A 25,199-nucleotide genomic window follows, 5' to 3' on the forward strand; every position below is an offset into this window, starting at 1 on the left:
ACCACCACACATTGCCTTCACATCTGTGGGAAACACTGCTGGCTTTATCCAACGGAAACCTGATGCACCTATTTTGCTGACTAACTGACATGTTAAAAATTGTTTTTTAACTTTTGGGTAGAGCTGGGATGCCTTCTTTCCTGTTTCTAGTTCCTAAACTAAACTAAATGTAACCAAAAGGCTGTATTTTTATTATCTACAGTGAAGGTTATAACCTTATTATTAGACTCTCCAAATATGTTAAACATAAGAAATGTCAGACCATGTCTTTGACTTTTGGTGGCAATGTTTTTCACCAGGTCATCCTATTGTCACACTTGTCACTTATAACCAGGACATTCCACTAAAGGACTTAAGCTTTCCTTTGTACAGATATAAGTTTGAATTAAGTAATAGATCATTCGACAAAGTGTAATAAAAGCATTCAGAATGAGCCTCAGTCTTCCGTTGTTAGTCAAAAGGCACACCTGATGACACAGCACTGGTTCTTTCTGTTGCGCCGCATGTTGAAAAAGCAGGCATCCGCGATGGCGAAGACATGAGGCGGCAATTCACCCAGCCGGCGATCTGTGTACATGTGCACTTGCTCGGTGGTGTAGATGGGCAGCAGCTGGTAGGGGTTCACTGCGACCAGAATGGAGCCTGTGTATGTCTTTAAACAGAGTGAAATGTTATTCATCACACAGCAGCACACTTGATGAGCCTGTTTGTGTGTTCATGAGCATAAACAAGTTATTAAGGAGGAAGCTCAGCCCAGAGCCAAATAACCCCTTTTAGCCACGGCAGCAGTGCTCTGTGGGTGTAAACATTTTACTGATTAGTCACAGTCAATGAAAAGCTGTGCTAAATACTGACGTTGATCATATGATCGATAAGTGTAAGATAGTGTCTGTAAAGTTAGCCTGCAGCATTTAGCAGTTTCCAAAACAGAGAAATATATTGTTGTTTTTTTTTACTTTGTTATATATTTATTTTGAATTTGAGCCAGCAACAAAAAATAAATCCCAGATGTTAAAGTTAGTTTTCTTTTAAAACTAGAAAATATTTTCCCGTTTCAGCTGCAGTCTCTGATATGCAGAACTTTTAATCCTTTAACCCTTTTTAATCAAATTATGCACCACAGACACCCCGCAAATTCTTTTCAGTTTCATATTCAGCAAAGGTATTCTTTGTTTAAACAGTTATTCAGCTGTCCACAGAGTGGTGAACCTTTCTTTATCTTTACGTCTCACCCTTTCTGGCACGCTCTCCAAAGTGTTTCTCATTAATGTATTTACACACATCCATATGGAGCTTCTTTTTAAATGCAGCATCTTTTTCATCTATCATACACACAACTGCATACTGACAAACTCATCAGGGGCAATTTGACATTCATTGTTTTCCTTAAGGACGCTTTGACAAGTAGAAGTGCCGGTCTTGTGCTGACCCTGTTCCGACATCTTTGAAACAAGTTGCTGACTTCAAATAGACATTGGGCATCTTACTTTAAAAAGAAAACAATAATTTAAGTTTCCACATCTGATGTGATGTTCTCGTACTATTTTCAATCCGACACAGTGTCAAAATGAACCGTAAATCCCTGCTTTCTGTTTTTATTTACCATTGATTTTTCATAAAAATGAGCCTGATTCATAACTGAACACACATTGGGACACTGGGACATTGTCTTTAAATAGAAGCTCATTCGTCTCTATGGAAACAAACAGCTCTGTGATAAACCATGGGGCAAAGTCTAGCGATGAAGGCTGCTCACAGTGAAGAGGCATGGACGAGTAAGCAGTTCTACAGCAGGTTACAGAAATCATAAAAACTAGGTGGTTCCGCAGTGAATCGGTAGAAAAAGAAACTTACATAGATGAGGCCGCCTTTGTGTCGCACCAGAAGGTTCCGGAGCAGCCCAGCCTCATTGAGGTCACCGAGCCTGATCATGTCATCCACACCTTTCACAGAGGTGGGGTGCATGGGCCGAACACTACCCTCCATCTTCTTGCTGATCTTGTGCTCCTGTATGTTATCAAAGAGCGGCCATTATACAGAAGGGCAAAGTTAATTTTCAAGGGTGTTACAGAGGTAAATGGTTTTGGGTGCTGTACCTTTCCTTCATCATCTATCAGCTTTATCTGCCCGGTGTCCGTAACCTTAACTTCTGCCCCAATCGGCACCCCGGCGCCAGCGTCCAGCCATACAATATCCCCCTGGTTAAGGAAGCCAAGTCGTAAATAAAGCCCAATAGTTCTAGAGATGGCTGAACATTATGACTGAAAATGTTTCATAATATAAAAAGATAACCCATTCTTACCTTACTTAAATGCAGCATGGCAAAAATGTGGCGCAAGTCTGAAAAGAAGATATGGGTAAATTATTCTTATTTGGATTAATCAATTAGATTTAACACAAAACTGCTGCCAAACAAATGTAGGCTTGACCAGGCCAGGCCAGTACAGTACAGTACAGTGTCTCTACAGATACATATCTGACATACTGTGTGCAAAGAAAAACTAAAAGCAGTCTTACACTAAAATGGTATTTCTTTGAAAAACACTATATATCAAGGCAGCTTTTAGAAACAAATGCCACTTTAAACATTATTCTTATTTTAGGACTCCTTTGATATACTGCAGCATTACTGTGTCGTTATATGCTAAAATTTCACTTTACTTGAGAAATCTTTGGTATTATCACAAATTTTGAGATACTGCGTCATGTCAGCTCTTACCTGAGAACTCGCGTTTCTTTGTTGGAAGCTCCGGTTACTGTCGATTGAATTTTCCTTGAATGAGTGTGAAGCAGGAAGGTTCCCGAGCATTGTCTCATTTTATGGCACTTTGACTTTGCTCCTACAAAGGTAGATCCACCCAGTGTCCCCAACAACAAGGTTCATATTTACTTATATCGTCACAGAGGATTAAATAAATTGTTTTCAAACACTGTTACCACTGTAGATATCCTACTGAAAATAATATTATGTAATAAATAAAAAGGAGTCGGGTAACTTGAAATGCAGCTTTACATTGGTTGAAACACTAAAACAGTAGGGCTTTTTATTGTTGCCCTAACAATATTAACAACCAAATGTTTTGTAACTTTCCTACTGAATAAAGCTGAACACCAGGTAATTTGTTCTGAAACAGCCTTTTATAAAAAATTGTTAGGTGTCCTTAGAAGGAGAAAGCCAGTTACCCCAACGCTAGGTAACTTACTTTTCCTGATCCATAAACACGGTTGTCATGGGTAAACTACTGCCAACGTGTTGCTCTGCACTTCAAGGCAATTATGTTGTAAACAGTAGATAGTAATAAAGAGGAACTTGGCTCACTGGAGATGGCAGAATATGGATAAAACAGCAGTCATACAAGTCACACTGTATGATTGATGATGGGTCAGACTGAGCCACATCAAGCCAGTGACCTAAAAAAGGCAGAAATCCAATACAGTAAGTAGTTATTTCTGGAGTGTGCCTTCATTTTTCCACATTTAATACAGTGAAAGTCTTGTTTCCAACGATGATCAACAAAAACATTGGTTATCTGATCTATGCCCTCAGGTGTGGCCAGTTTATTCAGTTTGGTCACCACTCAAATGTGGTTTGGTTAAGACCTTTTCACACACACATTTCATGTGATAAAGAGAGGCAGCATGGTGGAGCTGATACGCTGCTGTTGTGCCTCGAGGCGGCAAGGGAGATAATATCAGAGGAGAAAAGGACTGTGTGTAAGAGCAAGTTGGCATTGCAGAACATACCAAACAGTAAAAAGAATTGAAAAAACAATCAGCTGTTTTGAGAAAAAGGGGGAGAAAAAAGGGGGAAAATAACCGCATATTTTGTAGTCTTTAAGCCTCTTTACTATAGTTACACAGACAAAAACAATATACAATGGCTAGATGTTTCAGGCACACTTCATCTTCTGTCATCGTAATTGTTACACTCTGCTGCATGAAGCGGCACATCACACACAGCACAAATCGTTTCATAGAGTACAAAAACTTGGAAAGAACCAGGTCAATGGAAAACCAAAAGCACATTTACAGCAATTTACATTAATCCAATCTGCCACTGTGAACACATGAGAACAGTTGACCCATTTCTTTTGCGGACTGCACCTTCTGTCAAAGCCAAATCACAGCAGTGTCGGAACATCTATCATTTAATGGATTAGAGATGGCATTCAATAAAAAGTTGACTTGGCATTCTCACTTTCAAATCTAAGGATCTTTTAAGAGCAATTTTTTCCCTACATTAAATCAATTCAGCATGCTACATTCAGATTCTCTTGTTTATCTTACCACCACTGAAGCACTTTGATTTTGAGGTTATGCCTAAACTTGTGGCTGATAATAGGCAGCCGTGTACCCAAACCAGATAAAAAGAAAATCAAACTAAAAATTGCTTAAGATAAAAATATAGATTTTTTTTTGTATTTTAACATGTGGACTAGCTTACACATGTCTATCCAATTCATGTACACTTGACAAAACGAAGGCACAGACTGATGAAAAGAGCACAACTGAGATTAGTTTGTACACAGTTTGTGAAAGGACTGATTTCGTCCACACATCACCTCTTGGGTCATTCAGAACTCAAAATTTTCTCTCTTACAGTACATGCCAAGTGTTGAATACACTGTACTTGCATTTAGTGCCAAACCTCACCGATACACAATGTGCCACCTTCTAACTGTCTTAAAAGAAGAGGCAGAAACTAAGTCAGTAAAAATGGCCTCAGGTGACTTTGAAAGAAAGAAAAAACAAAAAAAAAAGCATGGCCATCCAGTTCGCCACACTAATACAACCTAGAACGCCTCACGCTCAATATGTGCACTTTGTCTTTAATGAGAACCTGTTTCTGAAGGAGTTTTCTGCTCATTGACGCCTCCCTGTCTCTTCTCTCTGTCCGCTCTCAGGCAGACAGGGAGGGTGCATGCGATTGTATGCAGCAAATCATAGCACCAATATTCAAAGTAGCTCTTTCACCCCTTCAGAGAGGTTGCCGTGGGTGGTTGTTCGACAGATGGGAAACTCATGCTTATGCCCGTTCTTTACGCTTCAGTTTGGAGGACTTCTTGACGGTGCCGTTCTTGTTGAGCAGCTTCAGCACTTTCTCTTTGTGGTCGAGCACTTTCATCATGGTGTCTCTGGCCTCAGTCACTTGGTCCATCACCAGCTTACAGCGCTGCATGTTACCCTAAGAACAAATGAGCAAATTACTACTGTGGCTGGTAAACATCAACACAGCAAAAATTTATCTGAAAAGGGACAAAACAGATTGACATAAACAGAAACTAAAGGTTATACCAGACGGTATTAGCAAAATCCTAGCAAAACAATCAAGGACAATCAGAATCAGAATCAGAAAAGGTTTTATTGCCAAGTAATTTGTACATCACGAGGAATTTGGCCTGGTCTGTTTGGTGCCATAAGAACAAAACAAAAAATATAATAATAATAATAGAATAAAGTAATAAATGTAAAAAAAATTAAAGTGCCTACAGCTTTCAATAATTTCTGTAGCGATCCAAGCTACACAACAAAGAATAAGCACAAGGGTTAGCATACATATTTTAGTGAAAACAATGACATTTAAGTGTATTTTAATATAGTCAAATTCCTAAAAGCTGCTTTTATTCATATAAAATTCTGTTTCTTTTGTCAGACGCCCCAGACATTGTGATTGAACAGCGACCCAATACGACCAAGTGTAAACTAGCCGCCAATTCCAACATTTCCAGACTGTCGCTTTGCTCTAATAAATTATTTTATAACCACAGTGTCACCCGAGAAATATCTCCATTCAAGTATTTTTCTGATGGCGATGTCTGTGCAGTGAGTTCAACTACATTTACATGTACAATGATCACCCAAAAAGAAAGTTAGAAGCAATTGAACGTCTCAAAGGTTTTTCTCACAGGCTACAACATCAGACATACTTCAGTCAATAACTCAGTGTCCCTCCCCTGTGCATGTATACTGGAGCAAAGGAGAGCATTCCATGTAACTGGTCGAGCTGTGGTTTTAGCTTGTGAATGTAAAGATACTGAGTATTACACTGACGTGGGTATTTATTATTTTAAGGTACAGGTCAACATTCAACACACCTACTATTTCTAAATGAAAGGTTAGGCATGTCCAAACAGTAATTCCTGTTTTATTTCAAAGCTTGATCAGCTACAGTTTTGGGGTGATGTGACGATGTTACAGAACTTCAACTTTAAAGTACAAAGCTGTATTACTTAAATCTTAAGGAAATGCAAACAATACTATATTACAAAACTCAAACAAGCAATGCATGATAAAAAGTGAAAATAAAGTGCTGTAAATGGGCATTTTAAATGGTCAATAAAAGCGTGTTTGGCTGGTCTCATAGTGAAAGGATCATAAACATGCCATCTCTTTAAAATGAACTCAAATAGACACAGTCACCAGATGACCAAGGCCTGAGAGACCTGATAAGAACTACCCATCTGCAGGATGTCAATCATGAAATAACAAATCAACATTCGGCACGAGTTAGAAATACAGATTAGTCATTAGCCAGGTGAAGGGCTGAATTTTAAGTCCGGTCGCCTGAAGATTTCATTTAGAATCTTTTACAAATTCTTTTATGGCTTCAAACAGTAGAAAATAACAGCTGATTGTGTAAGCTGTAAACAGTTATTGAGCTTAGATCACTGCTGTGGTACTTTTATCGCCAAGTGTAAATAAAACCTAGTTATTGCTCCCGTACCGTTTACCAAAAACAGTAACATCATTGTGTAACAAAGTGAAATATCATAGAGATAACACACCTGCCTTAATATTCTGAAGGTTTTTTCAACTATTGTTTGTCACTTCCTCATTCGTTTCTACAGCAAATGTAACAAGGAAGGCAGCAACTGCAACGGGTGACCAAATAACTCCCACTCTAGAGCACATGCTCAGCTCTCTGCTATCACAATTGAGTCGATGATAAAAACAACTTTAGTAGAAAAATGAAGGGGGTTCATTTTACTGCACGACCAGCCTTTTAAATAACAAGGTTTAGTTCAGTTTCAGAGCTGGTTTAGCTGATAATTAACCACATCCAATGGTTAGCTTCTGTTTTAATTAACAAGAGTAGATTTAGAAGAATTTTGACACACATGACATCAGCATCAATTTGTGTATTTCCACAAACGATTGTCCAAATGTCTGAAGCCTGGATCTTAAGCGCCCATCCGCAGTGGTAACAGTACCTGTATGAGCTCGTTGATTCGGTGAAGATCATCGTCTGCGCCTGCTCTCTTCTTTGGAATGAGGCCCTCTTGGAGAGTGGAGAGGCGGCTGTACACATCATGCTCCAAGCTTGACTACGGAACAAGTAACAAACACAAACTAAGCTTATAAAAAAAATAAAAATCAGTCAAGATAGGACATTATTTCATCTCTATGCAGGATCACAAGTGATTAAAAATGGAACACATTGATGATTTAAAAAAATATTTTTTTATAATCAAGTGAGTGAATTGTCAAGACAAAAATCAACCTGCAGCATTTAAATTCGTTTTGACTTATTATATTTCAATTTTTACTCGTCAGCTGCAAGAAAAGTTGATAAACCTTTTAAAATAATCACTCAAAATATGGTTTATCTATGACACAACTATAGACTACAATCACCTCTGGAACTCACTTCCACAACTCATCAGAAACTCAAAGTCATTACAGAATTTTTTTTTTTTTAACGTGTTAAGCGTCTTTGAGTGTCCAAAGAAGCATTTCTCATAACTTTCTTGACCACCTTGAGTAATCACCCACAGTACGAGCTAGGAAAAAAAAACAACACCGTTGAGCCAACATCTCCAAAAGCTAGTTCAATTCAATTCAGTTCACAAGCTGACACAATTTCTTGAGGTCTAAATAAAATGTCAGTAACCACAGCAGCTGCTTTTTCTTCCAATTATTTCCACCCGTATTAAAGTAGACAATTTTTACGGCGTGGAGTGACACACTGGACTCCAATCCACTCATGTCTTCCTCAGGATTTGCATCTTTTAGGATCTCTTATAAAACTTAAAAACCCCTAGAACACTAATTTATTACACGAGAGAGAACGCAGTAAAAACCCAGAGAGCTCAGACAACACTCCAAAATACAACTTTATTCCCAAATACTTACTCACTATAACTTTAACTTACTATATTTCCAATACATTTCCTAGTCTGCAGTTTGACCATGTACAGCTGGCAGGTTACTGGAAGTCCCCCAGTCTGATCGCGAGTCATGTATTAAAAAGCATAAGTTGTTAAACCAGAAATCGTACAACACAACAGCCACTGGCTGGTTAATAACACTCTTGATAGCACGCGCAATTCCTCCATTACACATCGGCTCCATAAGCTGTGAACATTCCTGTCGCTCCCTCCATCTGTGTTTTTTTTTGTAATAACTGCTAACATTAACAACAGTTGCCTATATGGCCTATTGAGAATGAGGAGTTGTCGTCATAGTACAGAGCCCCGCCCCTATCCGCCATGTTGGCAGGATGCTAGCGAGAAAACGCCATTCTCTCCGTTCGTTTACAGTGTACTCGTGTGTTTTTAAACCAGTAAGTTTAAACAGTGCGGAATTACTTTTGATTGCTTTGCGCTTGTAATAAGCTTGTCCCTGTAAGGTCCCTTTTCTTTCGCCTTACCTTTCTGCATTGCTTTGCTTTCTTTCTTTTTTTATTGTATTCGTCTCTGTCCTGCCGAAATGACAAATGCGGGAAGATATCTGGAATATATAGGCGCGCCTCCATTAAGTTCTGATGGCGTTGCCCCTGGCAACCAATAGCGTCTCCTGCCAACATGGCCGACCGGAGTCACGTGACTCCTCATTCTCAATATGGCATATCGTAACATAATTTAAGCCGCTCAAGCACATGATATGTTCCCTTTAAAGAGACAAGACTGTAATTGCTTTTGTCAAGATTAAATAGAAACACAAAACTAACCAAGGCTACAAAAGCATGTCTGAAGACCTGGGTTTCTGATCAGTCTCCAATAAAACTGAAGAGCACTGTTCAATAACGACTTCCAAGAATTACAGATGAACAGAAAGAGCTTTGTTGAGAGGAGTGGCCTAAAAACCCTTTTCAATGAGCAGCTTCATGAAACGCTCGATGGAGGCTGTTGCAGGTTGTAGTATAAACTACCAAACTCAAGAGTTGATTGATGACGAGATGTTTTCCATTCAACCACAAAAGCAACTAATAACAATGTTGTGTTATCAGTCCAGTCAGATTGTCTGTGGATAATTACTACTTTGATAAAGATTCCACACTTTGAGTCATGAGTTCTGAAAAAAAACAGTTCCCATAGAGATGGTGGCCATCTTTGGCATCGACAAAACTAATACCATTTCCATAACAAAAATAAATAATATACACTACCATTCAAAAGTTTTGGGTCACTTACAAATTTCCTTATTTTTCAAAGAAAAGCACCGTTTTTTTTTCTATGAAGATAACATTAAATTAATCAGAAATACACTCTCTACATTGTTAATGTGGTAAATGACTATTCTAGGTGGAAACGTTTGTTTTTTAATGAAATATCTACATAGGTGTATAGAGGCCCATTTACAGCAACTATCACTCCAGGCTTCTAATGGTACATTGTGTTTGCTAATCTCCTTAGAAGACTAATGGATCATTAGAAAATCCTTGAAAACCCTTGTGCAATTATGTTAGCACAGTTGAAAACTGTTTTGCTGGTGAGAGAAGCTATAAAACTGGCCTTCCTTTGAACTAGTTGAGTATCCGGAGCATCACATTTGTGGGTTCGATTATACTCTCAAAATGGCCAGAAAAAGAGAACTTTCATGTGAAACTCGCCAGTCTATTCTTGTTCTTAGAAATGAAGGCTATTCCATACAAGAAATTGCGAAGAAACTGAAAATTTCCTACAACGGTGTGTACTACTCCCTTCAGAGAACAGCACAAACGGGCTCTAACCAGAGTAGAAAGAGAAGTGAGAGGCCCTGGTGCACAACTCAGCAAGAAGACAGGTATATCAGAGTCTTTAGTTTGAGAAACAGACGCCTCACAGGTCCTCAACTGGCAGCATTGGTCCCCGCAAAACGCCAGTGTCAATGTCTACAGTGAAGAGGTGACTACAGGATGCTGGCAGAGTGGCAAAGAAAAAGCCATATCTGAGACTGGCCAATAAAAAGAAAAGATTGATACGGGCAAAAGAACACAGACACTGGACAGGGGAAGATTGGAAAAAAGTGTTATGGACTGACGTATCAAAGTTTGAGGTGTTTGGATCACACAGAAGAACATTTGTGAGACGCAGAACAGGTGAAAAGATGCTGGAATAGTGTCTGACGCCATCTGTAGAGCATGGTGGAGGTAATGTGATGGTCTGGGGCTGCTTTGGTGCTGGTAAAGTGGAAGATTTGTACAAGGCAAAATGGATTTTAATAAGGAAGGCTATCACTCCATTCTGCAACGCCATGCCATACCCTGTGGACAGCGCTTGATTGGAGCCAATTTCTTCTTACAACAGGACAATGACCCAAAGCACATCTCCAAATTATGCAAGTATTTAGGGAAGCAGGCAGCTGGTATGCTGTCTGTAATGGAGTGGCCAGCGCAGTCACCAGATCTCAACCCCATTGAGCAGCTTGACTGTATAGTACGCAAGAAGTAACAATCAAGCCAATCCAACTTGTGGGGGGTGCTTCAGGAAGCATGAGGTGAAACTTCTACAGATTACCTCAACAAATTAACAGCTAGATTGCCAAAGGTCTGCAATGCTGTAATCGCTGCAAATGGAGCATTCTTTGACGAAAGCAAAGTTTGAAGAACAAAATTAATATTTCAAATAAAAATCATTATTTCTAACCTTGTCAATGTCTTGACTATATTTTCTATTCAATAAAAGTGTGAGTTTTCATGGAAAACACAAAATTGTCTGGGTGACCCCAAAATTTTAACGGTAGTGTAAATAAGAAAGATATTTCTTGAACTAATTTGATCAGGTCTGTGACCAGCCAGCACTCACCAACTGTCTGAGTTGTGCAGCGCACAAGTGAATTTTCCAGCCTTGTGCTCTGCACGCCACGCCTCTCTGATTGGCCATATCCTGTAAGGTGCCCTTCTTCTCCTCTGAGAGAGAAACAGAATTTGTATTTGAAAGTGACCCTTGTTTTATAAATTACATGCATTTGCCTGAACAGAATAAGAGTCTCACCTTTTACCCGAATGTCGCTGTACCTCTGGAAGTGGTGATAAGCAGCCTTCCAAGGGTTGCGATAGTGACGCAGGAGGGTAACGGGTGGGCGGGGCCGGACCGGCACATATCGCACTCCTTCTTCATCTTCAAGACAAAAGAAAGTTTTAAAAAAAAAAGTCATACAGCTGACAAAACATGTCACTGTGTGACTGCAGCAATGGATGGAAAAACCTACCAACATATTCCCTTGGTGGAGATTCCCGTCTTTCTGCCCTGCCAGTGATGGGCCTTCCCGGGGTCTTCTCCTCATCTGTGCTGTTGGTTTCAACCATTTCACTCTCCTCATTTGAGATAACATGCTGCTGTTTGCGAGGCTTCTTCCTCGGGGATGCCCCAGGGATCAGATCTCCCGTCGCAGAGGCGTTTAGTGTGGAAGCCTGGGTGGTGAGGGCCGGTGCTGATGACAGACTTGCATTGGAATCTGTGGGAATGCATGCACTGTTTATTCATGATTCATCAATTTGTCCACATCAGGTCACTGAGAACACACTGACAACCATGATCCCCACCTGGCTGGGAGGTGTCCATTGTCTCAATCTCCTGCTTGATTTTCAAATCTGAGCAGGTGGAACTAGCAGCACATGCTGCAGTGCTACTGGCTGCAGGCTGAGTGGGGGAAGCAACAGCGTTGGCCATTGAAGCAGGAACAGGAGGGGTCACAGCCATGGCTGCAGGCAGGGATGAGAGAACAGTGGAGGGCTGGGAGGGAGGCACAGGGCCTGGTGTGGCGAGCATGGTGGGGATGGCTTGGGCCAGGTGTTGATGGTTTGAAGCCACAGCCTGCTGCTCTCCTCCCTGAGCAGGCAATGCTTCTACTGTAGCCATGACTGGAGGGGCCACTGCCATGTGCACTTCAGCCTTGGGTTTTACACTGAGAAAGGAAATAAAAGTTTCAGCTTCCAGATTAAATCAGAACAGGATGCGAGAATGGCTGTGACACAAGCTCACCCTGCTGGCCTGGGAGATCCAGCTCCTCTTACACCACTCTCAATTCTGCCGGTGCTGGATTCACTGGGTTGGGCAGTGATCAGGTTCTTACGAACACACCTGCAATTCAAAGACAATTTGGATAATTTATATAGAAACTCTTAACTGTTTGTTTTCATTAGCATCTGCACTACTGTTGTTGGAAATAGGAACTTGTTCGACCTGAACAGCTGCTGTTAGAATTCAAGCTTGGCAGTTTATGTTGACAAACATTTTCTATTCCTCCTGCGTTTTGGCCATACTGTGCAATTAATTTCCCCAGGTCAGCATAATCATATAGTAATCTTTTAATTACAGCTTACATCTCATTAGCAAGCTGCTTTTCAGCAATTCTGCAAATAGTAGTCATTAAATTAAAATGCATGTGTTGTTAAGAAAATTAGCTAAGTTAGTCTGCTACAGGCAGACCTAATGGGAAGATGACAGAGTTTAACAAGAAGGAAGTGGTACACTGCTTTGTGTGTCAAACTCACGCTTCATTAGCAGGCTTCTTGCGGAGGATGCTGGGTCGAGGCGAGGAAACCAGCGTTGGAGCCCCTCCTACTCCTCCCTGGGTGTGGGCCTGCACCATGGTGGCTACTGGCTGCGTCGTGCTGAATGTGCTGCTAATGGGGCTCGCTACAAATCCATCAGCCAACACAACTCCTGAATTGAACAAAACACGCATTGTCAACCCAAACGCAGATACATATGACCAACAACGTGCTGTCTTCCGTGGTTCTGTAATTACCAGGTTTTGCTTCAGACTGCGTTTGTTGCTGCTGCTGCTGAGTGACTATTGGTGTCTGTTGTATTCCTTGTGTGGCGATTGGCGCAGATGTATGCAGGCCCTGAACTCCTATCTGTGCAGGCTGTATGCCCTGCGCAGCAATCGGGGGCGTCTGGATCCCCTGGGTGCTGATTTGAGCAGAAGGAAGACCAATCCGATCCACAGCCATCAGCTGCATGTGGTTTAGGTGGACGGTAGTAGCCACGCCCACTCCAGCCTGAGCGGGCAGTGCTGAACTCGGAGCTTGAGGGGTCACTTAGAAAAGAAAAGTAAAGTTTAAAATAAAATCTTAATTCTATTAGCTTCAAAAATATTTGCCAAAATGACAATTTGTCACACCATTCACTACAATGATTGGCAGCCATAAATGGCTTGACAGTGCTTACCTGGATACTGACGGATGGTGGAGACAGAGCTGCTGATGGGGGTGTAAGTGTGGGTCAGAGGGTATGATGACGAATATGCCGGCAAAAAATACTGGAACTGAACTGGTACAGAAGGCCTTAAAGGGATTGAAGATTAATACGAGGTCAGCATCTGAATAAAGTAGGATCATTACTATAATTTGTTGTAAATTCTATACTGGAAATTGATGCTTTTCTGAAAAAAATGTTCTCTGAATCATAAGAAACGCATCATAACCCACATACTCTCAGTAGGCCACAACCGCAGGATGGACCACCATTAAATTTTCATGTGGACAATAAATCTGGATTATTTCTAACAAATTTGGCAATTCTCTGATTTTTCAAATAGTCCAATCATGAGGTCACACTTCTAAGTCATCAAATCACCTTAAATTCAGATGGCGAAACCTAAAATAACTGACACAAAGGGTTAACTGAGGCATCTCCAAGTGCAACTTAGCAGGCAACCCGTATTTTACAACTCATATGATTTTCACTAAATATTTTTAAGATAATGAAATAAAAAGTTATAGTGAATTCAAATGTGAAGAAAAGCTCATTTTAAACTGACTTAGATTATAGAATTCTTCAAAAATGAGAAAATATAATCATATGTATTTTATTGAATAACATAAAACCAGCTAAACGAATCAAACTAATTTTTTGGTCTCACCTGTTATCATTTCTGGCTTCCATGGTGACGGGGTTAGGAGAGGACCTGTGGCCTGGGATGGGGATGAGGTTGGCTCTCTCTCCTGGGTATTCAGGCTGAACGCGGGATGAAGAGTGGGCGATAGGCTGAGGGACCACTTTAGCTGCAAATAACAACATGCAATGGTTACAAGAAATGGTGTCCTATGCAGAATGGTAAAGATTAAGGTCTAGCTCCAGTTTTGAGAGTGAGAAAAAACAAAGGGCCAACTTACCAACAGGGATAGCAGAGGTGGTCACTGCCGTGGCATGAGAAGAGTGTGACGCCATTGCCATGGTGACAATAGTGCTACTGGTCATTTGGGTATGTGGCACAGTGCCTAAACATAAGTGGGGAAAACAAACAGAGCTATTACTGCAAAATGCCCAACCTGTGTTGAAGTTTTTGGATGCTGAAATTGTGTGACCTGAGGCAGAATTAATAAACAAAAAGCCAATACCTATTGTGGTGGTTGATGGCACAGTGTTTGTGGCAACAATCGGTGCCACAGTTGCTGCAACTACTGGTGTCACAGTACTAAAGATAGGCTTCTGTTTGGAACAAGAACAGATGGATTGTTTAGTCATCTATCAAACTACTAACTAATATTTTCACATAACAAAGCAGTAACCTGTGCCATGGTGTGCGGAGGCTGTGGCTTTTGAGCTCCAATTGCAGGGTGTGATGGCAGAGTGATCCGTGTGGCAGTGTCACGGGATGCCTGAGGCCTCTGAATGCTGACAGTCGCAGGTGGGGGGTGAATAGTCAGCGCTGGACGCCTAAAAGAGTCAAAACGCAAATGACTGAAGTTGCAGCAAAATGTATACAGAATAAGAGTTCAGAACACAATCTCCTTTTCCTTAGAGAAGTGTTTGGTCCAAAAGTATCTCTTCTCAACTTTTAAAGAAGTCACACAGATAAAATAGCTTGATGCTGACATTGGCCACTTACCCATGCGCAACCTCAGAGTGAGTGACTGTTGGACTGATAACTGGAGACTGAGTTCTACTTGCAGAAATAGGGGCCACCACAGTTGGAAGCACAGCTGTTGAGGTTGTTACAGCAGGGCGGGACTGTGGACAGAAGAGTATAACAATATGAGAAAATAAAAAGCTTCAACATTTACAGTTCTTTAACATTTAAGTACAATGAAGCACCTGAATAGTCTGGTGGATGATGTGCTGCACTGTGGGCTGGCCAGGACCTGCACTTGCTCCGGTGGCTGGCCGCAAGACTGTTTTGGAGCTGGACATAACAGCTGCTGCAGCAGCCCCTGCAACACATAGAATATACTGATCTAGCGAAATGCTCTGCAACGAGCGAGGTGGACACAGAACACTGTTTTAAGGACAAGCAAATCAATAGCGGCACACTCATTTTATAACAGTATTCATACCTCGAGGTAAATGTGATGTGAAGGTCTGGGGAGGTACTGCAGGGGCCCCAAGTTGCCCCCTAATGATCTGAATGTTGGCTGGCATCAGGTGGTGCAAGTTGCTGGAGTGACCCTGAGACAACATGTTAGCAGTAGGTCTTTTATGACCAGTCAAAAGAAGACAACATACATTAAGAGGTGATGTACAGTGCACTCACCTGCTGCCCACTGATGGTTGCTACGGGGATAGAGGGAGTGGTGGCTATACTACTCTCAATCGTGACAGTAATGTGGCTTGGAACCTTGGAAGGTATGGGTATATGAGCCTGGTTGGAAGCTGGTGCTGGAGCAATTAGACGACTTGGCATTGGTGACTTTAGGACAGCCTGAAAAACAGAAAACAAAACAACCACAGATTTTAAAAAAAGAAAGAAAAGAAAAAACGTGAAAAGGCCTCCTCGTGCCTTTAAAGGGATAATCCGGAGTAAAATGCACTTTAGATCAATTTACAGGATGATTGGGAGTACATACGTTGAGTTGACATCAAAATCATGTCATTCGGATGTGTTTTGAGAATTTCGATTTGACCGTTTTTAGCCAAAAGTCGTTAGCCTGGAAGTGAGAGGGGCATATCATTTCGCCGCTACAAAACGCTATTTTTATACCTCTTCTACAGCTCCAAACAGCATAACACTTACGTGGTAGTGAGTAGAGGGTCCCTAAAGCCAAACCGAAGTGTCCCGAGGTCTTCATGTGGTCGGATAGAGAGTCCAGAATGAATTTAATCAAGCCAGTACCTGCTCTTCTCTGCTGCTCAATCAGAGCCTCTTCCGTCAACAGGAGGCTACGTCACGTGAGTCCGTAGGAGTTGATTGCCGAGTGTGGAGTAACACGCTCTGGAAATTCACAATTTCGTTGCCGTTTTTTTTACCAACATAGTCCAGTATTTCTTTCGAAAGTGAAATGAAGTTGTATGCAACAGCAAAGCCTAGCTTACTAACAGGTTGAAATTTTGAAATGTCACGTGACGTGATGTCTCGCGTGAGGTAGCCTCCTGTTGACGGAAGAGGCTCTGATTGAGCAGCAGAGAAGAGCAGGTACTGGCTTAATTAAATTCATTCTGGACTATCCGACCACATGAAGACCTCGGAACACTTCGGTTTGGCTTTTGGGACCCTCTCCTCACTACCACGTAAGTGTTATGTTGTTTGGAGCTGTAGAAGAGGTATAAAAATAGCGTTTTGTAGCGGCGAAATGATATGCCCCTCTCACTTCCAGGCTAACGACTTTTGGCTAAAAACGGTCAAATCGAAATTCTCAAAACACATCAGAATGACATGATTTTGATGTCAACTCAACGTATGTACTCCCAATCATCCCGTAAATTGATCTAAAGTGCATTTTACTCCGGATTATCCCTTTAAGTCATAATAAGCCTGAGGTAGTGCTCACATCACATTAGGCTTGAGGGCTAAAAGCATGCAAACAAAACTTTTTAAAACAATTTTAAAGGTACAGGTTATTAGTGCAAATTATTTGTTCTAGCGCATCACAATAACTGGATCAGCTGGAGATTCTAAAATTACCAAACATATATATATATATATATATATATATATATAAATATAAAATCACACATAGAGCTTCTAGAAAATATGAAAAGAGAAGCATTTAGGGATTTTCACCTTCATCTGCCCCTCGGTGAGGACTGCAGGCTGACCCTGTGGGAGGTGGACAGACGTGGCAGGTACAGTCACCTGTGTGCCAGGCTGTATGGACACAGTTTGGGGAGCAGCTTGTGCCTGCCCATGCGTCTGTACTTGGGGGTAAGGTCTGACTACCATGGTCTCCTGTTTCTCATCCCTGAATGCCAAGGTTCCCCCACCCCCCGTAGGCAGATGATCCTGTTGACCATGGTCAGCTTCACGATTGCTGTCTCCATCTGCACCAGCTGACGGAAAGGAAGTTAGATTACACATGATCTTGTTCCTCTTACATCGAGTATCCTGTGAGCAACTGGAATGACAGAAGGTTACCTGAAGCGTTTGATGGCTGGTTGACAGGTACCAGGTTTGCTGCAGCAGGGATCTGAGGTGCTCCCCCGCTAGAAGCAGCCAAACCGTGACGGGGGAATTGCTGTGAGCTCATTTTTAACTGTTTCGGACCTAAAATTGTGTTAAAACATGTACATTAATTCCAGGGATTGACAAAACAACAAATCTCCAGTGAGGCTAAATTAAACAAAAGATAGTACTTGTATTAAACATGTAAAGCCCACCAAAATGACTCTCAGCTGACTGCATGGGGACACAACATGCTTAACGCAGAGCTGCGGAATAAGATCGTTACCGGCAAAGAAAGAAACAAGGGGCCAGTCGCAAATCAAATTGTGTTGATGAAAATAAATATTTACATATATATAGTTGCACTGACATAGGGGGGAGAGACTACGTTTTATGCACCTCTTTAAGACGTAATACAGTGAATATTTTACAAAACTCCTCGACAGTACTGTATCAAAGCTTGTGAAACATTAAGTTAACTTGCAAGTACAGAAACCGCTTTATGGCTCCCCACATCAAAACTAGCACACCCGATCTCAGTCCTGGCAAATAATGTTCACAGTGGTCACTAGTTTTTGTTCCGTAGCCTCAAATCTAAAAGGCTACCTTGTTGGCTAGCTGTCTTTGCTAGCAGCAAGCTAATGTTACAGTCGCTAACCTGAAGCCGCCTGCTTTTCATTTTGTAGTCTCAACTTTCTAAAGAGCACAACTGCCCAGAATTCGTACGACTAAACAAACATGTTTCTGGATATCTTCAGTTATTACCGTATCTCTAAAAAAAACTAGTCAATGGTCGCTCTGTGGATTACAATTTTTTCCATTCGTCTTTTCTTTTTTCCAACATGTAAGCCGGAAGAAAGCTCAGAAAAAACCGGAGCCATTGCTTATTTCCGCCAATCAGAGAAGGCACAGCCAGACTGATGACCAATCACAGCTTTGGAAATGCTCTGGCCAACCCAGAGTTGTTGCTGAACCAACCCCGAGCCGTTGGCTCTGAACCAGCATAGACCTGCACCAGGGGAGGGGAGAAGCTCGATGGACCGCTGCGAATTGCAAACAGCACGATCACATGGTCAACTGAGAGGCAGTACTCGAAAAAACCACCTACTATTGGCTCATTTATTACCAGCTGACCACTGCGTAGTTTTTACGTTACATTCTTACAAAAATGATCAATAGCGTGGAAGAAGCCAAACTTTATTAGCCTGGCTGACGCGTCCACATCTCAAGAGGCTGCCTTTGCAGTGTTGAATGAAATCGCGCGCAAAGCAGCATGGGAATTCCCAGGCTAAAACTTTATAGCATTTTATAATACATTTAAACAGTACATCCTTTCAATCAAGAACTCAAAGAAACCCAAATCCATAGAACTATCGAAACATGTTCCTCATTGAAGATAATTGATGAACCCTAACCCCCCCTGGCAGCTCAAAGCATACTCTCTCTTCTTCTTCTTTCCTCTCTTTCTACTTTCTTATTGCCTATATATTGATATAAGCACTTGTATATTGAGAATTCACGTTTTGTATTGCAATGTAGATTGTTGTTGTTGTAACGTGGTTTTCAATAAAGAAAAAAAAAGATCAATAGCGTTAGAATACTCTCATTCTTTACAACAAAGTATGAAAAAGCTTTATTTTCAATTGATATAAAAAATATTGTATAAAAATAATAGTTACAGATAAACACTTTCATAACAGTGCTTTCCTATTTAGTGTTATTTTGTTTGAGATGGTTTCCTCTACACTGAAATAGTATTTTATGTTTGTTATCTTTGACTGAATTATAGTGTTGAAGCAACATCATTGCCTTACAGTATGTGTAGACTGGTTAAAGATTCATCTCTGGCCTCTATATAGGGGTTATGTGGTAGTTAAAGGAAGTTCAAGGAAAATTTATTCAAGAGAATACCACGTTTAAGAAAATCTTCACAATGTGTTAAGTTATAAAACCTTCTAAAAGTCCTTTAAAGGTAGGGTAGGAGATCCTGGATTTTGAGTCCAGCGAAGCTGCATTTTGAAAATACACAGGTCAAAAGTCCCAACCCTTTTCTTCAGATTCCCCCCGAAGCCACGCCTCTAGAGTACATGAATGCGCAATGCTTGTTCACGAGCACGAAGGTGCACGAGCGCTGTTCTGACAGCAAGCATCGATCGTTGCCGTATTTAGTATTTAGTATATGCTAACTATATGTTTAATAATGCTAGGTGCTAGCCAAGCTGGCTCTAGTTTAGCTTCCTGCCAAGCTTCTGGGCACGCGTATTTCGTTCACGAAGAAGGGTACGCGCACAGGGGGAAGGAGGGGGAGGGAGGAGCAGATTGCAGTTTGATAGACGCATCAGAATCCAATCATCGTTAACGGTCCGTTCAGTATGATTGGATACTGTTTTTCCTGGATTGTTCATTCTAGAGGCCACTAAAACTTTTCATTTTTGTGTCAAAACTTTTAATTAATTGGTTGCAATGGGGGTGTGAAGAGGATTTCAAGCAATATGTAAAAAAATGCTCCAGAAAAAGAACCCCTACCCCACCTTTAATGCAATTTTAGGCCTTTACTACACCCTGTGTAGTTTACAGAGTCATCCTAATCAACACTGTAGATCTGTCTAAAATAGATTACTGAACTTGTTTAATGGCATTTGTATTTGTATAAATTTAATGACTCCTTTTGCTACTGATCAAAACACTATAGTGAATAGTGAAAATGATCAGGTGACCATTGCCTTGCAGGTCCCTCAAGAGGCTGTGACTTTCCTGAAAATAGAATTACCTTAAATGTTGCAACTGTGTTCCAATCTGAACCTTTAGTGCGTTCTCCTCCAGGAAAATATGATCTGCCCTCCTCTGGTTGACTTGCCCTGATCTCAATCAATCCAAATTTTATTGCCCTAACCCTAACCCTAACCAATCCAACTCCTCTTGCCTAAATCACTGACCAATAGGAAGAATCACCTCTATGAATAATAAGCTTTCCCTGGGCACTCTGGCAAAATGCAGTTTTGCAAAAGGACTTTCTAGTGCACCAGTGACTACGATTCCTACACTAAAACACTAGAGGGCATAAGCCAACCATAAAAATGTCTTGGAACCAAATGATTTTTGTCTACAGGTCAAGTAAGAGCAGAATGATGGCTCATGCTGTGGCCTGTATTCTGTATTCCTCTGTACAAGCAAGCAACAGATCTCTCACTTGTTTGTACAGAAGGATATCTAAGCGGTAGGGCTGAGCAATGTTGAAGAGGATCTCATCAGTGGAGGTTGATGCGCTGATGCAAATGCATCATGTCACTATATAATCAATATCACAAGATCATACTTTGTTATCATGTGAAAATCTGTCATTATGGACGGTATGGTTTAAGATTAATACGCCTCCTAAAGCCACTTAGCTCTTGAATTGTCACCTGTATAACCGGCTTTATGTTCAGAGGTACCATTGTGTGTGCTCAACTTTATAGCTGTAAAAAACACCTCAGAAGTACTTTCCGTAAGTAACATGTAAATCTCAGAGAGGAAATATCCATTGGCTTTTGAAACAATAAGTGGACATGGTGTCTAGTTTCGAGCAGATATGATTTCTGTTAACTTCCCTAAGAGACACTGCCTTTAAGTTACAATCACAATATTAATCTTTGTCATTTTAACTTGTGGCCCAAGTGATGAAAATTCATTCAAGTCCTTCAAGCTAAATGTCACTTAAATATTAAAACAAATCTTTTTTTCAGTCTATTGATAAGTGTATTACATCATTTATATGGGCACGTAAAATTCCCAAAATACAGAAAACATTTCTTCAAAAACATCGCTCTGATGGAGGCTTGGGATTGCCAAATTTGCAAATATATTATTGGGCGGCTAATGGCCAGAAAATACTATACTGGTATCAGTCATCAGATTATGTCTGGTGTGAAGCTGAAAATAATTCATGCCTTTCAACATCGCTCCCAGCATTAATAACCTCCAGAGTACCACTATCCATTTCATCATATTTTTCAAATCCTGTAGTGACTCATACTTTACGTATTTGGCATCAATTTAGAAAATATATGGGTCTATCTCAGTTTTCCATACAGGCGCCCATTTGCCATAATCAGGCATTTATTCCAGCTAACATAGATGCAACCTTCTTGAGATGGAAAAGACAAGGCCTTGTCAGGTTTAAAGATTTTTATAAGGAAGGGGTTTTTGCAAGTTTCAATGACCTTTGTGTAATATTTAATCTTAACAATTCAGACTATTTTAGGTATTTACAAATTCGCCACTTTATTTCTACTGATACACCAAACTTTCCAAATGAACCAGAGTCTACTGTTTTGGATGATATGTTTGCACTTTATCCTGATCTAAAGGGCCTCATTTCTAGAATTCACTCTATAATCACCTCACAAGGGGAGAATATTCATGATAAGTTGAAAGTTAAGTGGGATAATGAAATGGGAGAGGCAATTCCAGATAGTATATGGGAGGAGGCTGTGCGTAGGGTGAATGGGACTACATCCTGTGCACGTTTAGCCTTAATCCAGTTTAAAATCTTACACAGGTTGCATTACTCTAAAGCTAGACTGGCAAAGATATTTGACAACGTGGATGAAAATTGTAGTAGATGCCATAGTGCCCCTGGAACTTTAACACATATGTTTTGGTCATGTCCATCCTTGAACTCATTTTGGTTTGGAGTCTATAAAACAATATCTGAAGTAATAGGAATAGAATGTCAGCCTAATATGTATACCTCAATTTTCGGAACCATGCCACTTGATAGTATAAGTATCTCTAGGTTCTAAGATATAATAGCATTTTCAACGTTGATAGCTAGAAGACAAATTCTTTTACACTGGAAATCTTCCTGCCCACCAAAATTATCTGTATGGATGTCTGATCTAATGTTGTATCTAAAATTAGAAAAGATAAAATACACATTAAGAGGGTCCAATGACCGTTTTTATGATATTTGGAACACATTAATAAAATATTTTGAAAAGCTCAAGACACTTCCTGAGAGCCCCTAAGAGTAAAGCATCTTCTGATGGCCAAGACCTACAGATATCAAACATATAAATCGTGTAAGCCTTTTTTTTTCTTTTTTGTATGGTAGGAATGTGTGTACATATATGCATATACATTGTTATTGTTGTTTTGTTACTCTCTGATGGTTTTCTTTTTATTTGTCATGATAATTATTATTTTTTGTTTCCACTTTTCTGGTGTAAGATGCATATGTGTATATTAATGACTCAGTAACGGGTGTAATTTGAAATGTATAAAAGAACAAAAATCTGTATCTTAAGCCAAGAATGTAACTCTGTTTTGTGTTTAATAAAAAGAGATTTAAAAAAATAAATATTAAAACAATTATTGGATAAATTTTTATGTAAAATTTAGTGCAGATATGTATGTCATGAAAATTAATCCCATTCCATTTTTTGATAACTTGCATTTCTCCAGAGCAAAGGGTTTAATGAAAAAGCTTGAATTTGATTTGCTTTTACCTTCACTGACAAAGAATCGTTTGGTTGAAAGGAAATTTAAAAAAAATAGCCATGGTCAACTGTGAAAAGATGATGAAATGTGTATTCATGGGGTTTTTGAGGATTGTGATTTAGCATTCACAGCTCGGGATTAGCAGGAAAAGAATGAAGAATCCACTGTGGATCAAACCTAGGACTTTCACACAATTAGCTTAACTTGTACCCAAGGCACACAGGCTTTTTTTTTTTATCCATGGGCCTGTCACAGCAATAAATCGTTGTAATGAAGAAAAATAACTGCCCTAAGAGCAGTCGAGGTGAACGTCAAAGTACTTGCACATGCGCATTATGGCAGTAAGCAGTTTCTTAAGTTTATATCACTGCATACCAAGGCTCTCTTTCATGTCTTGCCTTTGATGCACACGACCTGCATATATTTCCATATTCATGTAAATTAGACTATAAACACACCACATGCTTTGGTCTACACATATGAGACAAATTCTGTAACACATGCCTATGAGTGCAATATAACTTCAGAGAAATATTATTTTATATATAAATATAATATTTTTTAGCTGTTAACCAAAAAGTTCATCTCTAAAACAAAATATTTCTAGATTGTACAATGTGCTATTTCATGCTAAAAATGAAAGGACACTGAGTATTAAAGAAAAGTGGGAAAAGGAGGCAGCATTGAGGCTTTCTGAGGAAGTATGGGGTGAAATTTGTAGTTTTTAATATTCCTCAACAAACTGTATGGACTGAAGAGAACACTATTAGAAGAATGTTAGAAGATATTTTAAATCTCCGTATCAAGAAAAAAACAAGAACACAAACTCAAAGACTTGAGAGACAATGTGCCTCTCTGGAGGCAAACCATTTTCCTGTATTTTAGGGCTGCCCCAAATTGAACCAGTACTGAAGTGGCATTCACAACACAATGCTGTGTTGTGTTCAAAACTCAAAAAACCCTGAACTTTGAAAATTTGTATCTGGGTCATGTTGTGCGCTTGAAAGTAAAGGGGGACATAAAGCTGCTTTAGGCCCTTCTTGCCGCAAGTAAAAAAAAAGCCATTACTAGGAAGTGGTTAAATCCAATACCACCTGCAATGGAGGATAGGCAGGGGATCATTCTGGAAATAACAGACCTGCCTTATTCTTTAAGTTTGTAAAAGTAAAATTTTACAAAATTTGGGGAAAATGGATTTGATTTATAAACCCAACCCGAGCAGACTATATGACCCTTCTGAAGCCTAATGCCACCTTCTTCTTCTTCTTGATGGAAATAATGTAAGCTCTGTCGGTTCAAATTTACAAAGTTCGAATTTTAATGTGAGACAAATGAGGGTGTTTGTGTGTAAATGTTCTAAATCTGTATATTCAGCGGAGCATATTAGGACATGTTTACAGAGAAGGGAATATGGAGGATTAGACTCCTATTTGTAGACCCATATCCATAAACATTGGGGGAGGGGACTATGGAAAATACCAATTGTGTATTTCTGTTTTGATGGGTTTTTATGAAAATGCCTTTTCCAAATTTAAAAAAGAGGAAGAAGAAGAGAAAATGTTATCCCAGATGTTTTAGTGCATGTCATTCAGATTTCGACAATAAAATTAAAGCTGAAATCCCAGTTCCAGCTCAGAGGGCTCTTTCAGTTCTCTCTAGATGAACTGGAAAGACTTTCGCAATGCCAGCCTGTGATATCAATTAGCACCAACATAAGGTCAAAATCTTTATTTGTCTAACATAGTTTTGGTATTACAAAAAACCTGAGAAATTATTCAGATTCTCATAAGCTACAGTGGTAGTACTGTGTAGCAAATCTTAGCATGCTAACACACTACACATGACAAACACATAATTGACCTTCGCTTTGACTTCTTTTTTAGCTTGTTAGCATGCTAATTAAAGCCTCACAGAAACGCTAGCATGACTGCTTAGTGTTTATTGTTGAGTCTTCTTTTTTAAGTCTTGTTTTTAAAATAACAGTTGAAAACATTTTCTGTTATTCCATCACAAAAATATTTAAGGTCTAGAATGTGACGGATATTGTCACCTCTTCTGGTTATCCCATTTATGTATGCTGCTTTGTATTCTGCTTTTATCTTAATTAGTAAATTATTAGAAATCATCATCAAGTTAAAATAAAATAAGAAAAAACGAAAAATTCTGCTCTTATATCTGTGAAATAGATA

General features: G+C 39.9%; 2 protein-coding genes across 5 annotated transcripts in view; both read right to left on the bottom strand.

The window, feature by feature from the left end:
• myo7ba (myosin VIIBa) overlaps positions 1-2,320 on the bottom strand; it is a 29,596-nt gene extending 27,276 nt beyond the window's left edge. Inside the window, exons 1-4 of the mRNA XM_075484841.1 lie at positions 2,303-2,320; positions 2,097-2,198; positions 1,855-2,007; positions 468-652 (exon numbers count right to left, since the gene is read on the bottom strand). Of these exons, the coding sequence (XP_075340956.1) occupies positions 468-652; positions 1,855-2,007; positions 2,097-2,198; positions 2,303-2,320 (458 nt within the window). The remainder of the gene's footprint in view (positions 1-467; positions 653-1,854; positions 2,008-2,096; positions 2,199-2,302) is intronic.
• Positions 2,321-3,140: 820 nt separating this feature from the next.
• Positions 3,141-18,457, bottom strand: sap130a (Sin3A-associated protein a). Of its 4 annotated transcripts, none has more exons than XM_075484842.1 (21): positions 18,136-18,288; positions 17,503-17,631; positions 17,152-17,417; positions 15,685-15,852; positions 15,488-15,599; positions 15,249-15,364; positions 15,043-15,164; positions 14,723-14,870; positions 14,552-14,642; positions 14,327-14,431; positions 14,074-14,215; positions 13,380-13,495; positions 12,955-13,248; positions 12,698-12,869; positions 12,186-12,284; positions 11,747-12,108; positions 11,413-11,658; positions 11,196-11,321; positions 11,007-11,110; positions 7,212-7,325; positions 3,141-5,185 (listed from the first exon to the last, which is right to left on the bottom strand). In XM_075484842.1, the coding sequence occupies exons 1-21, from the start codon at positions 18,206-18,208 to the stop codon at positions 5,027-5,029; spliced, it is 3,264 nt and encodes a 1,087-aa protein (XP_075340957.1). In that variant the 5' UTR covers positions 18,209-18,288; the 3' UTR covers positions 3,141-5,026. The 4 variants fall into 4 exon arrangements, with proteins under 4 accessions (XP_075340957.1, XP_075340959.1, XP_075340960.1 ...); XM_075484844.1 differs by lacking the exon at positions 18,136-18,288 and adding an exon at positions 18,295-18,457 and having other exon boundaries at positions 3,142-5,185; XM_075484845.1 differs by having other exon boundaries at positions 3,142-5,185; positions 18,188-18,272.
• Between the last annotated feature and the right edge of the window lie 6,742 nt (positions 18,458-25,199).

This window comes from Odontesthes bonariensis, chromosome 15 (assembly GCF_027942865.1).
Source record: "Odontesthes bonariensis isolate fOdoBon6 chromosome 15, fOdoBon6.hap1, whole genome shotgun sequence".
Classification (NCBI taxonomy): domain Eukaryota; kingdom Metazoa; phylum Chordata; class Actinopteri; order Atheriniformes; family Atherinopsidae; genus Odontesthes; species Odontesthes bonariensis.

What these genes read in the sequence shown, in the direction of transcription:
- sap130a (XM_075484842.1), bottom strand. Translation starts at nt 18,208, where the DNA reads ATGAAAAGCAGGCGGCTTCAGGTTAGCGACTGTAACATTAGCTTGCTG. An exon ending in GGATCTCCCAGGCCAGCAGG is followed by an intron (nt 12,109 to 12,185) that starts GTGAGCTTGTGT and finishes TTCCTTTCTCAG; the next exon opens with TGTAAAACCCAAGGCTGAAG. An exon ending in CTGCACAACTCAGACAGTTG is followed by an intron (nt 7,326 to 11,006) that starts GTGAGTGCTGGC and finishes CTTGTTCCGTAG; the next exon opens with TCAAGCTTGGAGCATGATGT.